The sequence below is a fragment of the Coturnix japonica genome, chromosome 2 (assembly GCF_054131305.1).
Source record: "Coturnix japonica strain WE chromosome 2, WE-NBRP24, whole genome shotgun sequence".
NCBI lineage: Eukaryota > Metazoa > Chordata > Aves > Galliformes > Phasianidae > Coturnix > Coturnix japonica.
In genome coordinates, this window is record NC_140664.1 from 125,455,542 (window position 1) to 125,472,117 (window position 16,576).

General features: G+C 39.5%; 1 protein-coding gene across 7 annotated transcripts in view; it reads right to left on the minus strand.

The window, feature by feature from the left end:
- Positions 1-16,576, minus strand: part of MPP7 (MAGUK p55 scaffold protein 7) — a 134,482-nt gene that overhangs the window by 96,034 nt on the left and 21,872 nt on the right. For all 7 annotated transcript variants that reach the window (XR_014943116.1, XM_085538781.1, XM_085538780.1 and 4 more), the window contains exon 3: positions 502-668. Coding sequence is in view for 4 of the 7 variants with exons in the window: in XM_085538779.1 (XP_085394905.1) it covers positions 502-538 (37 nt within the window). In the remaining 3 variants the exon portion in view is untranslated. The remainder of the gene's footprint in view (positions 1-501; positions 669-16,576) is intronic.

A 16,576-nucleotide genomic window follows, 5' to 3' on the forward strand; every position in this document is an offset into this window, starting at 1 on the left:
GACAGTATTTTTCTTCTCCTAATTTGTTAAAGAAGTGTCAGAACTAAGTAGTCTGTGTTCAGAAATAACTCCACTGATAAGTAACTCGCAGAGGGGATAGTCTAGACTGCTGCAAATATTAAGGCATGTATGATATCATCATCTTTTTTCCTCCTCCTTTTTTAAGTTAACATTGTAGGAATCACTCCAGGGTGAATCCAAATTCTTCAGATCCATATACAGTCATGGAGCTGGAGACAGGGAGCAGAAAATGGTGGGATTTATGAAAGTTATTAATGAAAAAAAGAAAAAAAAGAGAAAAAAAGAAAAAAAAACAACCATACTGTGATGTTTCATCTGCCTACATTCACTTCAGGAAGAAAAGGTTATGCTTGAAGTGCTAATTTAAGCATCTGTTGAGACCATAATTAATTACATTATTTGATGATTTCTTGAAAGAGAGACTGTAGACTTAACATATAAGCTCTGGAGGAAACGTGCAGTGCTCCTTGGCTTGCATACCTGTGTCACTTCCAGATCCAGTTGATAACGCTGGCATGATTTAGTCTGCAGAATATCACACACAAATGTCAAACTCGCACTCCGTGGCCAGAAGGCAGAAGTTAATTTCGGTTTAACTGCTTGCAGCCAACTTGTCTACTAAGATTTATGCGATCTCCTCGTTTCTCCTAGAAAGATCAGAAACAGAATTTCACAATTAAGAACTTTGTTAAACTGCAAATTACTGCTGCTGAACGACTACAAACTTTATCACCAAAGAAGCTTTTGATTTAATCTAAGTCTCACACAACCAACAAGCTTTTTGCACCTATATATGACTGCTAAGATTATTTCCACAGGTGAAACAGGTTTTGCTTTTTTCAGTCTAGTCTATAATTGCATTCCACTGTAAAAGCATCTTCACACATTTAAACATTTAAACTACATGCACGGCATCGGGTATTTTGGAAAGAAAGAACCTTTTAAAAATAGAAGCAGCGAATGATTTCAGTCATTGTTAATTTTATTACTACTTCACCCAGATATATAAATATATATATATATATATTGCATAGATGTTCATTTATTGTGTGTTTCTATTCTACTTTTCAATACCTTTGTGTTGATTTGCAAATACAAAATACACGTCAGATCTTAATCTAGAAATATAAACTAAATTTTAAATGAAATTATAAAAGCCAGGACAGGAGCAAGCACTTATCCAGGGGAAACAGCAGCTTGATTTATGGAGCCATTCTCATGCTAACCATATAAGGATTCTTTCCTTTAATTCATTACCACAAAGTCACATTTTTAAAACAAACAAACAAAAAAGATACTTGTTTAATTATTGCACAAGCCTGGAGATGATAAACTTGGGTCTTCAAACAGTTCTTGAGGAAAACTCAGAGCGAACATAAGGAAAGTACGAATCAATTTCAAATATAAGTGCACGTATTTAAATTCAGGTATGTTAAAATATGAAACTGGAAGAGAAACTATGAAATTCTTTTCACGAGTCAAGTCTGGAAATGTTTACCTAGAGCAGGGCAGTGGCCGATGTGTTTGCAGGGAGGAAGAAGGGAGAGAGAGAAGCAGAAGCTTACAGAAAATAAGGGTTTTTTCTCCAGATTTCAGAAAACAAAAAGCACCCTTGAAGAAAGAAGCCAGCATAGCTCTGCTCCAGCAGAACATAAACAAACAGGAGAGCATTTTGTTGCTGTTGCTGTTTTTCTTTTAGTTTTTATTTAATTTCTAAACATATTCATATTAATTGGAATGACTTTTGAAGTCACCTTGGCTGGGAAAGTGCATATTTTGGACACATTCGTAGTTGGCAACAGCCTCATGGAGGAGTAACATACAGGTGCTGTAAACACTGCACGCTGTGCAACATTTCTTTTTCAAAGGAAAATAAAGGAATCCCCACATTACTGAAAGCCCTGCAGCACAGCAAGGGCCATCCACTCCTTCTCATTTATATGAAGTTTTCAATCAATTATTAAGATATGAGTTAGTTGTTAACTTGCCCACAGGTGTAAACCTGTTGTTTCAACAACTGGAAGGGTTTTTTTAAGGTTTTTTGTTTTTTATTCAATTCCCCCTAAGCTTTCATCTGAAGAATGATTTTGCATGTCAGCTTTCAAACGCGAGCGAACCTGTTTGCCTGTCTGTTTTAAGGCAGTGAGCAAAGTGAGACTTACAGCCCCAGATAACAACTTCTGCAACTAAAAGGATTCGATTACCTGCCGTCTCATAGGGGTGACTGTGGTTGTGCTTTTTGGTTGCGTTGGTTACGAGAGGTTGGGGTAATGAAAACAAGCTGTCACTAAAAAAGCTGCATTTTCCAAAAAAAACCCAAAAAACAACAACCACAACAAACACCTCCTTGTCCATCAAATCAATACCAAGTCTACCAGCTTGAATAAAATTTAAAGCAGAGATAAGGAAGCGCTTCAGAGCAATAGACCAACTTATGATGACAGAGCTGTAAGAAACAAATCTATCTGCAAAGCTAGACTGGGTGCAGCTCAAAAGGAGAAAAAAAAGAAAAAAGAGAGGCGTCACAGCCAAGGACACACTGTACAAATTAAGAAAGAACATACTCGGTTTGAACTAATTCTGCTTGTTTTCTTTTGACCACATACAAGAACCATAAAGAACTCCTGCCTCGAGCTCACGTTCAGCCTCCGGAGCAGCACACAGCTACAGCCACAGGGACGGATGAGAGCGCATTCAGTGCTCGTGTGTGCAAGAAACTTGTTCAAACAAAGGGATCTCCTATTAATGGGACGTCCTTCATTTATATGCAGTTTGAGGTACTTTTGTATATGGAAATAAAGAAAAAAAAGGCAATAAAAACAACAGGAACAACACGTAAACGTGTGAAGAATTCTCCTTAATGCTGATTATTAATTAGAACTGCGGGTTACTCAAAAACTATTTGCCACGCAGTGTGGAAAGCGGAGCAGCTCGATATACATGTCGTGTATTCTGAACTCAATCTACTCCTGATTTTTCTTTATTTCATGGTAAATCATTCACTATTAAAAGAATTCAAGTTTCTTATTATTTAAGAAACTTATATATCGCATAAAGTTATTCCCTCCAGATCCTAAATATATATTAATGAAAAATAAATGACCTGATGAAATCCTTACCAGTAAAATGCTTAATATTTTGCTGGAATGGAAGGGGGCTTTTTTTTTTTTTTTTTTTTCTAACTTGCAAATTAAGGCACATTTTTGCAGCGATGATGTTATTTTCTTTGGCTCGCTTTGTTCCAAATGCTTTGGAAGTTTCTGCCGGAGCGCGGCCATCAGCACTGCTGGCTGCTGTATGGAATCGATTTGCTGCAACACAGCAATACCAGCTGTTACAGTATGTCCTGAGAGGGATTACCGAATATTCTTAAATTGAAGTTCAATCCATCTTTCCATAAAAATTAGGACCAAAAGCCAGGAACGTAACAGCAGTATCAAGTGCACCTGAGGCATTTACAATACCCAACAGGACCGTTACGACCAGCCTCTAAAAAGGGCTTATTTTTGAAATTTCATTATTCCAGTCGTACCTTGCTTCTATATATCACACTGTATCAGATTCTTCTGGCAGCCACCGCGTGGAAACACTGAGCCAGGAGCGGCGGCTCCGGCCCTGCCGTCCCGCGGCGCTGCTGCCACCTCGCGGCCCCACGGCGCCGCCGCTCCGGCCTCGGCAAGGCCCGGGGAGCCGAGAGACGAGGCTGCGGCTTCTGAAGGCAAGATGAGACCAAAGGGAGATGTGTACAAGCACTAAGGCGAGCAGACCCACGTGCTGCCTCTGCTTGAGCTCATCTGTTGCCTTTGTATGGAAGTGACTCCATTAGCCACAGGGACACTTAATTTTAGTCAAGTTATTTAGGTAGGAAAACCCATTCGAATCCAGCTTTATAGGTAGCATCAGGCCTTTGCAGACAACACTTGTCAAGACTTGGGTTTACGTTCAATTCCCCACCCAAACCTTAATAAACTGCAAAATATTTCTGTCTGAAAGTCTGCCTTACAAGTTACTTATTATTTTGGCACTATGAGTAAAAATAGATTTCCTTCACATTTTAGAGGCAGGTTCATTATTTGAATTGACTTAAGACAGAACTTAATAATGTTCTGAATCAAGGAAAAAACATAAAAAACAGGTTGTTTGATATAAGAAACCCACTCAGCCTGTTCTTCTAAAGGATGCTACAGTTATGAAGACTGTAACCCTCATTTCCAGAACTAAAACAGCATGCCTGCAAATGGTATTTGAACCACCAGATAGAGATTTCATGCAGAGACAGGAAATTTGACAGCCATTTGGTCTTGCACTCATTGTGGGGCCTCCAGTAATTGCATAACTAGGGGCATGTATACAAATCTCCTAAACCTACTCAGCACAGGAAATTGCTGAAAGAGGTTTTCTAGACTGGGGGAAAAGTAAATCTGCTTTGGTATTAATTGAGAGTGGTGGTCTACTCTTCTGGAAGATGAAATGAGGTCTACTGAATCCTTCATCCTCACTGAGGAAGCTTCCACCCACTCCATCCGAGGGTCTCTGACAGTCTTCTAGAATCAGCTGTGGCTCTCAGCTGACCCCCAAAGCTGGTCAGCTGTCTCCACAGGTAGCATCAGCAAAGCGCCAGCAGGAGCCCACAAAAGGTCAACCTGAAGCATTGCATAGAGCACAAGTGCCTGTGACTTCAACTGTGTCCCAAACTGAAAAGGACAACAGCTGCCTTGACTGGCGTCTTATCAATGCCATCACATCCCTCCTCATCCACCAGATGAATGTGGAGATTATGCATAATATTTTAGGGTACTACATTAGTGTCTCCTATTTTGCTTAGCTTATGCAGACATTTAGCTTACACTATGGAGATTTTAAATACAATCACACTTTGAGAATAAAAACAGAATTTTCAGCTTCAAATTTAACTATGTGGCCCAAAACTTCATAAAGGAGAAACCTCTGGTTTCTACTTATGGGAAAATTTTTTCAAATGGAGACATTCTGCAAACATAGCTACCTGTTTAAGTACCAAAAGGTAAATGCCAACCTTCATAAGGAGGAACTGTTTACTCAACCTGTAGTACAAGGCTAACTAAATGACAAACATCTGTCTATAACTCTCACTCATTTGATACAACATCCTTCCATGCAAACTAAATACAGTTGGGAAGGAGACCTGTTTCAGCCCAGCGGTTCCTACTGCTCCCCAAACCTCGTATCTTGACTTTAAGTCCCTGATTTCAGAGGAGACAGGGCAGAAATGAGATTAGCTGTATATTACAAGAGACGCTGGAAATTTCTCCTAGTGGTGCTTCTCCAGCCCGCCATGATGCTGATCTGAAGAGGGCATTTCATTATAAAACTCAATGCGTATGGCTATTAATCAAACAAATATGTTATCTTTTGGGGAGGATTTGTTCATCATCACTACAGATGATGTTTATGTATCACTTGAATGCAAGTAATCCAAATTCACTTCTGTGCCAAATTCAAAAATAGCATTAAAATATAGCTTTGTTACCTGCAATAAAAGCAGCACTAGATACAAGTTGCAACAGTGGCAAAACCATTCACAATGCCACCTCTGCTGCACTCAGCTCCTCTCCTCCCCCCAAAAAATAAAGAAAAATAAAGAACAAAACCTCATGAGCTCTGCTCAGACTCAGAATTTACACGTCAGTGTTGGAATTGAGCACATTCCTTTAAATACATACTCTAAAGCTATCAGTTTAATTTAAAACAGCATCAGAGTAGCTGATGTCAGATACTCTTAAACAGATTCCATTTTTTGCAAATAAAATGTACCGAGTGACAGAATAATATTAGTTTAATAAGCTACTTTAATAAAGCTATTCACTAAAATGTGACCTAAGCTATGTCTGACATCAAAGGTGCTCTGTGGGTTTGAGTTACTGGTTTGGGTACACTCTTAACACTTTTCCCCTAGCTGCAAACCATTCCTTTTCCTGGAAAAAAAAAAAAAAAAAAAGAAAACCTGTCAGCGGGTACCACAGCCTCTCCATTAATTACCTGCACAAACAGTTTTGTTCTGGCATGGTTTCTTGACAATCTTTTTGACAAACGTAAGCTGAAGTCAGTTATAAAAACTCCAAAACACTGAAAAATTGAGTGATCCTCAGCAGACAATGATATGTTTTGTAACAACACTCCCCCCCCGCCCCAACTCCTATTTTAGAAATGCATATCTGATATTAAAATATGGATTATTATTCTATATTTTTGGGTGGTCCTGTATGGAGCCAGGAGTTGGACTCGATGATCTTTGTGAGTCCCTTCCAACTGGGAAGGATATCCATAGGGATATCCTATGAATACTATAATACAGGTTGATTACACATCTATCAAAGCTGATGGAAAATCTCTGACTAATAGAAACAAAAACAATATTAAGGCCATGCTTAATAAAACAATAAATATTTCATTGAGTTATTCACAGTTGAGTAAACTATTTGTGCCAGCAATATATTGAACATCATAGTCACGAGGCTCAAAGAATGTGCCGTGACCAAAAAATCATCCTCAGAAACAGGTGAACATACAAATACAATTATTTCAAATTCAAAACCATCCCCAATGGTATTAACACATTATTTTTCCAAGCTCAGCAATTTTTACACCTCCAGAGCCAAACTGAGGGGGAAGGAGGGGGGCTGGGGTGGGTATTTTATAGCGCTTCCCTATGTTAGGTTTGTTTTCATAGCAGACTGAGGGTTTGCCTGCCCTACCTTTTCTACATGACTTCATCTTCCAAACCGTTATTCTTTGTTTAACACAAATTTCTACAATAAATTTCTGTCAAAAAGTGATTTATTTATTTTTTATTTTAGATGGAAGAGAAGATCGGGAGAGGGAGAACTGGAATGAAAAGGTAAACATTATGTATTTCTTTCCTCTGAGAGCAAAAGCAGAATGAACTCCACTTTCTCAAAATACCTTCATTCTAATAATAATAATAATAATAATAACAACAACAACAACAAATCAATGTAATCCACTTCATGCTTTTTCTTTAATGTTAACTTTTAACTAATGAGCAATCTGAAAAGTATCTGTTTTTAGCTCAGTATTGGAAAATGTCTGGATTTATTAAGTGATAATTTATTAGTTGCATCTTGAGTATAAGTAAAAAAAACTTCCTTACACGTACAGGTGCACAGTAAAAGTGCAGTACTGCACACAGACAGGCAGCAGCTAGTGGAAATATGTACATTTGACTTCCAGAACTTTGTCATCATTGCAAGCCAAATTGCTGTGGGATGCTAAGTCTGTAAAAGAAAACAAAGTTGAAGCTGAATAGCAGTGACATCTTCCAGGGCCTCTGCACTGTTAGTACTTCAAGCATGCCAGGCACTCCTTGCAGTCTTCTCTTCCCTGTAAGCTCCCCTTGACCATTCTCCAGCCCAGCATCTTTCAGCTGTCAGATTCCAGCAAGCTCCAGAACACTTCACTGAAACCCTCCTCATTCTTTTCCTCCTTCACAAGCCCTGATGTTGCCACGCCATCAGCTCAGTGTGTGACCTCTTGCTCAGGACACGCTTCCTAACAGTTCTTTTTTCATTTCCCCATTTCCTTCCTTGCAAAAGGAAAGGTTCCTCCTCTCAGCCCTTGTTGTCTCAACTCTACCTTGCTGTCCCTTGTTTCACACCTCTGTCCATCTTACTCTCCTCCTTGGTTGGCACTGCTATGTACTCCCTATTCTTGTTGTGAACCTATGGTCCTCTACTAACAAACCTTTACCCCTTTCTTCACCAACATCCCCATTTCCTCACATGACAGCAAAGAAGGTAAGGGAAGTAAAAGCATAATTTCTACAGTCTCCATTTCCAGTCATCCCAACACTGCCTCAGCTCTCTGTTGTTAATTTATTTTTCACTTTCCAAACCTAGATTCACTTTACAATTCTCTTCATCATGAGCAAGCCCTTGCTTTTCAACTCTCCAAACCTCAAATTTGTGATTATATGCAAGCAGATAGAGAGGTAGGAGATAGGGAGATCGCTCTGCCTGCAGCTCTATCCCCAGGCTATACGTGACTTCATAGCAGGACTTCCCAGAGCTCTGACTTGCATATTTATCAGTGCACAGTAATATCTGCTTTTAGAACCAACCATATCATTTCCAAAGTTGCACAATATCGAACAGAGAGAATCACAGAATAACTCAGGTTGGAAAAGACCTTAAAGATCATCAAGTCCAACCACAACCTAACCATAGTACCCTAACTAACAACCCTCTGCTAAATCATGTCCCTGAGTACCACATCCAAATGGTTTTTAAACACATCCCGGGATGGAGACTCAACCACCTCCCCGGGGAGCCTATTCCAGTGCTTAACAACCCATTCGGTAAAGAAGTTTTTCCTGCAACATTTCAAGCTTGAGCTACTCCATGGGTACAGACACTGCACACTTTAATTACATAGGAATTTAATTAGCAAAAAAAAAAAAACCCAAAAAAAAAACCAAAAAAAAAAACAAAAAAAAACCCAGAACTTTTATATTTAATGGCAATTGTCACACTGTCTTGCCAGCCTGTATAGCCTAAGTTACAGACCAACTGCAATTAAATTGCCAGATGCATTCAAGTCTTATTGTCAAGTTTAAAAGTGATTTAATTCAGATTCTGAGTTAGTGATGGATAAAGAAGAGTCAAATTCAAGGCCGAAGGAAATGTATGGTGAGTTCACACTACAGTGAAGACAAATTCTCAGATTTCACTTCATTAGGCCAAAAAAATCATTTGGCAAAGAAAATAAAGCACACACAAAGAACCATTAAAAAAAAAAATCTTTCAATCTTTATGAAGAAAATAATTTAAAATGATAAAAAAATCAATAAACACAAATGTTACAGTACTTAACTTGGCAGCATTACCTACATGAAGAATTTTCTCTGTTTTTCTTGTTCAACTCACAGCTTAATACATTACTTTATGTATGTAAAAACCAAGAAAACACAGGATATGCAAAGAGTCCAAGTTAATGTTGCTGTTGGAAACTTAATGTTTGCATTTCCTGGATTTTGCAGTTTCAACTAGGTGAACAATACTGCATTGATTCTATTTTGGCATTTGCTACAAATACTGAAGTATTTTTTCTTATTTTGTCTGAATCTGAATACATCAGAGAGCTCAGCAGTTTGATAATGAGCATTTGATGTTTTTAGTTATTCATAGCGGTGTCTCCGACTTACATACACTGCAGTTTATTAGGCAGTCACAAAGGTGGTGATACATCGACCATAAAGCAGATCAGCTCCAGCAGGTGTAGCTACAGAGAGTTGTAGAAGCATTTTTTTAAAAAGAACTGATGCTTTTGAAATTAAAATATTGTGAATTCAGAAGTAACAAAGCAACAGAAAACATCCTACGGTCAAAACATCAATTTGAGATGGTGTCACTGCAGAGTTCTTAATAGCACTCAGAATTAAAGCAGGAATGTGCAGCTACTGTGCACCTCTTTATGAGCGGGTATAAAAGAGGCAGTTCCATCTTCCCTCTGGATTCAAAAGCTAAAATAACCAGAAACTCTGAAAAATAGAGAGGTGGCAGGTAGCTGAGTTCAGCTGAAGTGCAGCTGCTTGAGAAACCACGAATGTTGTGCAAAAATCATCATTAATGCATTGGTCTCTTCCGGTATAGATGGATGCTGCTCCTTATATGAGTACCCTGAGATGGAAAGATAAGGAAGCAAGCAGTGGCTTAGTGTTGATCTGGCACTCTCAGCTTCCACTTTGACAGAGCTCAGTGGAATATATTTTTATAACCATTCTGCATTTTCAGAATTAGGGAAATGTACAGAATACCATGTTTTCAATATCACTTTTAAAGGAAGGAATCCAATAAGCTGCTGGTTATCTCACACCTGCTTCATTCTTGCTACTCACTGCACCCAAAGCCATCCTACAAAGCTCCCACTGAAAACTGATGCTGAACTGCACCTTGCAGACCTTGTGCAGGAATATCTATTCCACGAAGGTGATTGTCACAGCAATCATTCCTGATCAGCAACTCACATCAGAGTATTACAACACATCCCTAGTCACTGGGATGTTGACCACATTGATCCTACAGCTAACTGAGCAATCGTGCCCTCTTGTGCCCAGCTGCGTGACTGTCTTCTATACGGCATATTAAGAGGCAAATACTCACAGCTGTGCTATGAAACTAACTTCAGTACTGCCCAGCCAAAAGGCTATGACAAAGATGTTGGCATTAATATAGACTTACAAAAAGTTACATACAAAACCTTACAATGCTGCATTGCGTACAGTACAGATGAAAATGACACAGACTGTAGCTGAACGCGTCTTAATAGATGCTGAAGTCTCAGCAAAATCATAGAAGTGAATAGAAATAAAAACCCACAGAGTATTTTACTGGGAACTCTGGAAACTGTCTCAGCAAGAGCAGAGGTCCCACAGTCCCCTTAGACTGCAGAAACCTGTGAGGCCTCCAAAATCCAGTGAAACTGGATGGGAAAAGCTCAGGCAGTATCCAGAAATGTACATTCCCAAGCAATTCACTGCGGTGATGAGATGGGTGGTACCAGCTAGTAAAGAACTATGACATTTCTGAATCCAGTGTTTATGATGAAGATACCGAAGGAAAATAAAACAGAATTAACCAACTTACGAACACCAGAAGTGGATGCACTCTGGCATCTCAGCCAGTAGTGGTACCAATGGTAATTGAGAATGACTAATACTTAGAATGCTGCATGTAACAGTCTGAGGCAAGAAAGGCAATGCAACAACAGGCATTGTTTTCAAGTTCAAGGGACTCTCTAGTGTGATACGTATCCATATAACTACCCGGAGAAAGTCCCAAAAGTCAAAGCATCTAGGTTTTGAACAGCTCCTCAGTCCTTGCCAGCTTTCCCCCGCACAGGACATTACTGTGCCCCCCCCTCCTGTTGCAGCAGACCTGCTCCCTGCTCCTGGGCAGATGGCCTCACCAGCAAAATCGCTGGAGATAATCCTGTTTATGCAGAACAAAACATGATCCACTTCCTGTCACACAGGCAGTCCCCAGTACAGCCCTGAGGTCGTTGCTCCACTCATGCAGAAACTCATTCTGATACAGCATTTTCTGGGTCAGATTCTGTTTGGTTGCTTTCTCAGTTATGGGTTTGTTTGTTTAACAGCTAGAAGTGGATCTCCTCCCTCCCACTGCCACTCTCTCTCCTGCCCTTCAGAACAATGCTGCACGAAAGACTCAGATACTGCCTTTTTAAACTTAAATACCTACGGAACTGCAATGTTTTCTAAGGATGTGCAAAACTGAAGTGCTACAGTTCTTGAAGGCACACGAACAGCCAGGGAAGATGTTCTTTCCTACTGCTTCCTACAGGGACAGGAGGGAAAGGATGGTGTAACAATAATTACAACTGGGCATTCTTGGAAAGACTCCCACTTCTCCCTCTATCTAAACCTATAATAATTTTTAGTGCTCTGTACCACGTCACCAACAAGGTCTAACACTGTAAATAACAGCTATGAAAAGTTCAGGCGACACTTCTGTAAACAGATGATACTGGAATGGCAGTGTACACTTACATTAATCATTGCTGTCCTGACCATAGCAGCAACACAACAACTGACAGCTTCCTTGCTGTCTGTGATGGCACAGAGCAAGGCTCAAGCAACATCAGCATCCAGCTTCTGGAAAGCAGCTGCTTGCTATGGAGAGTTCCATAACACAATTCAGAAATTAGCTGCCTCACATAATAACCATCTGCTTGTATTTCATCTAAAGATTTTGGTCTGTGCCAAGTAAGAATAAATACGATAAACTCCTCTTGAACTGTTGCCTCCTCTACACGCGGTTTAATATATTGTGCACATGTAGTCGCAACCACGTGGCAATATCTTGAAGAAAGGGCTGGGTTGCTCTGCTCATGTTTGCCTTTATGAATCATTCTTGCACAACTCCGAAGTTCCCCCAACTTTCCAGATAAAGCACGTTACAGCCGGCAGAGGGAGCTCCTGCACTTGTAAGTCTGTGCCTAGGACTATAAGAAAATATGGAACTGGATGAAGTTAGGGGGAAAAAAAAAAAACACAAAATAAGGAAATATTTACAACTAATGTTCAAAATGACAGTTCTATATTCGGCAGCAGATGCATGTGTGTTTTTAGGTAGCATTTAGGATAGGATAAATCACTTCTTTTTCTGCTTTTCTAATGAAGACAAATGAAAAGTATTTCACAGATTCTGTCATCTAATTCCATTATATTATAAAGGTAATATTATCCAAATCGGATAATATTATCCAAAATAAGTGTAGATCACAAAGAAGTCACAAAGGACACAAGAACTTTTCACAGCCTTCTTCATCAGAACACATTCCTTGGGCATTACCAGGTTCATCATAGTGACACCTGTTACATTTCCTATTTTGAGGGAAAAATCATGGAGGAAAAAAGAAAACTGAATTGAATACTGAAAAGATTTTCCCCCATTGAATTTCTAAGTAACTTCTATTTAAAGTACTCACAGAAAGCAAACTGTTTGGTTTGCAATCAAACACACTTTAATCGTGGAGATAACCAGCGTTTTGTTTCAGTGAAAATGAACTCATCTATGCGAGATTCTTATGTGTTTTCTCTTTGATTAAAAACTACTTACTGAATATGGAATAAAAACCAATGGGGGCTGAAACTAGTTGATCACTGCGGTCCTCTCCTACCCAGGCCATTCTATGATTCTACGATACATTTCCAAGTCTGATACAGTCCTTAATATTTACTTTTCTTCTCTTATTGCCAGCAGTCAGTGAAGGATGTCCGAGGAATTTGCTCCCTCTGCAATAAGTTACTTTGTGAAAACTTGCTAGAAAGCACCGGGCAGTTTCAAGAGTTTTTTCAAGGGTTTAAGACACACAACACAATTTGCTGTGAACCCAGGGAATCGCTTCTTTCAGTCTTCTGCCAGACTGAGTTCCAGGCAAGTGCTCTGGTTTCCCACTTCATGCCCCTTCCTGCTGTTCTGATGAAGACCTTCAGCCTTCCAGGTTCCCAAGCCTGTGATTTGACTTTAATACACGTTTAATTTTTCCCTGGGAAAAGTGGTAACATAATAGATCTCTTCCCAAAACAAATAAAGCAAATTTCTTCTGCTCTTTATTGAACCCTGTATTTGCATTTCCCACACAACTCTCAGCTTAATCAGAAATCTAAAACTTAGCATCATCATATTCCAGCAAACAATCAGCCATCTGGTTTATGGAACTCCTCATTCAAGGATCTTAATATTCTTGAATGAATGATTTGTGCTTAAAAGCAGGATTGATATGCAGCGAGAACTATTCATCAACAGCAAAGTCAGCCTAACTACAGAAGTCTGTTCACCAAAGTCTGGAAATCCGGCCTCATGATAGAGAAAAATCACGCTTAGAATTTCCCCTCGCATCCGCTATGACCTTTAACTGGAGTGTTGAAGGAGAAGAGGAAGAAAAACAGTAAAACGAGCAGTAATATGTGCTGCCAAATTTCACATCACTGTCAGCTTTCACAGTATAGCAATATAATTACGCGGTCTAAATTTCATACCGTTACATAATTACTCTTCTCACTCATCAGTAGGCTTCAGATTTTTGGAAAATATTATACAGTATACGCTATTTTTCATGGTAAATTATTTGCCAAAATAGCACTGCCACAGCTCGTTTCACTTATGGTGGTATGATTAAAACACACTAAAAGTTTTGACGTGTCACTTAATTTCCACAAATATTGTAATTTTTTACTCTAACTTTATACAGTATTTTAAACAAACATTTGAACCTAGAAGTTAATTCTTTAAAAGTTATTAAGTGGATACCAGAAGATCTTTCCTCGCTGCGTAGCCCAGCAGCTGGAAACAAAACAAAGACCAGCTTTCAGCCAAAAGCCATGTAGGACGGGTGAGGAAATGGACACACAGAAGCACATAAACACCATGGAAGAGTTTTTCAGTGCACGCCAAATTCTTGTACCCAATATCCCATTGGAAAAAACAAGCAAAGACACTGAGCACATCTGGCACTGCTGTTAGGCAGACGGACTAACAGGTTTGGCGAGCGCTTGTCAGATAAACCTTTGCTAAGAACACTTGCGGTATTAGCCTCATCATAAGGAAGCCTACAGCTGGGAGAGTAAGGAGACAAAGAAGAAAAACCTGCAAAGCAAAGGTGTGGAACTGAAAAACTGCACCCATTGACACTCATTGATGCCTCCTGAACATTTATGGGGATCAAACAGTGGATATCAGCACAGTGAAAGCCGGACTGCATGGGCAACATTTTCCTAGCAATGATGCCATCAGAGCAGCTGTGCAATAGTGGGTCACCTCCACCCTGCAGATTTGTACATGCACAGCATGCAGGCTTTTGTTCATTGATGGTGAAAGTGCATAGCTAACAGTGGTGACTAAGTTGAAAAAGAGCTGTGAATTTGCTCTATCAAATAGCGTTACTGTGCTCTTTGTAGCATGTATTTTCCATGAAAATAAATAGGAGACTTTACTTTCGGAGTGACCGATGTACAGCCACATCCCATTATTTGCAAGCAGATCACGTACACAAAACTGAATAGATAAATGATAATAAATTATAATAAACACAAATGAGAAACAAGCAGAGGTTAATCACAAGAGATGTATACGTGATTATCTGTAACACATCAAAAGTACATTTCAAACCCAGAGTGTGCTCCTGTGCTGAACACCTACCAGACAAGTTGACACGAGAGGATGAACAAGAACTATTAAACTTTCACCTCTTTTGCCTGAACGCAAAACTCCTTCAGGTAAACTGCAAAACCTATCAAAACATATCGGGAGTTTTAGTGATGCAAGAAAATTACTGTATTAATACGTGGCATTTGGAGAGAAAAACAAAACCCACCACACCTCTCGTACTGATGAATAATATCAGAATAACCACAGTGGGCATGGTCCAGCAGCTCAGCTTACCCACACTCAAAAAGCAACAACAGCTCTTACAGAGCACCTAACACAGTCTGTCCCTGTTAGCACTGGCACTTCATAGCACAGAGGATCGAAAGGTAAAAAATCTACAGCATGTCAATGGAAGAGAGAAAGAAACTCAAGGCTATTAGTCATGTGGTGTGCTTGCACAGTGCTTGTCAAGGTGAGAAGGTACAAGTATCTATTTGAAAGATGTGTAGCTGCATGAGGGGCAAGTTAGAAAAAGAGAAAGAAAAAAGAAAAGGATATGGAACTAACAAAGCCCTCTGGTTGTATATTTAACTGAGAACAAGGAAGTAAGCAAGTAAGCACACCAACTTGGCACTCATTGGCTTTTTTGTAACAAGTAAGGCCACCCATAAGGCTGTCCAAGGCCAGGTGGAGAAGGGCTGAGCTGAGCCAGGCACTGCCCTCATCCCCTTCCTGAGACATAAGGAGTCAGAGGAGCCACTCTTGATTCCTAGAGCCAAACACCTGCAAGTGAGCAGCGCAGCCACCGCATCTCATGCTCCTGAACAGCAGAAGTCCTGGAAGTGGCTGAGCAGGACCTGCAAAGGGCAGTGACATTTCTCACCTCCACAGGAACAAGAAAAGCAATAGCTGTCTGAGGTGCAACTCAGCAGGTCAGGCACCACCATCTATTGCAGCCACAAAACCACAGCACTGTGCTTGGAGCTCAAAGATGACACTACAAACAGCTTAGTCACAAAATCCCACCTAGAAGTAGAAAGTTTCTCTGCTTACGAAAATCTAGCAAGCACATATTGAAACAACAGGAGGATGTGCTCCATGATCTTGCCAAGCACAGAGGTGAATATATCAATCTATATTTTTATATATATAAAACTAGTTATGACATTTTTATGCTTTTTATATAACAGTGACATGTTGGCTACACGTATGGAAGTTGGGAGTAAAAATGTTATATTAAAAAAGTAATTGCTTATAGCAGTAAAGTATAAAAATTCAGTACTGACACATCCAACTGCTTAAATAAGTTCTGAAAGTACATTGTACAGTCCTGTCTGCAAGGCAGTGGTGTTAACTAACAGGAGTGAATCTCTTCAGACAAAAAAAGAAAATGTTTTAGACCAAATTAAATTATTATTTGCAAATAGATTTACTGATTCTTTCTGTATTTACAGATAAGTTACTGTTAAATCTGGTTATTAGAAAACAACTAGATTTCAAGTACTTTGCACTGTATTATTGTTTTACTGCTTTCACGCATTTTCAAAAGGCTTATGCAAGACAGCACTGCTGTGCTTAACCCCCACGTTCAAAGAAGAGGCTCAGATGGGCTTAGGTCAGGAGTATGGGTTAATCCACACTGCCCTTCTTGAGATGCTCTCATATTTAAGGTCACTTTAATGAAAACCTATGCGTGCAAAAGCGCAGTTACAACTAACATAAGCCCTTGCTGAACACACCAAGGAAATTTGCAAATTTACTTTTAAGTGTTCACACCAAGATCTTTAAGTCAAGTGTCTACTGAGCTGTGCCTCTCAAGAAGTTTAATTACCTAGAAACACTAATTAAAGTCTAATTGAAAAACCACAACACTTCTGTTGCAGAGGCAG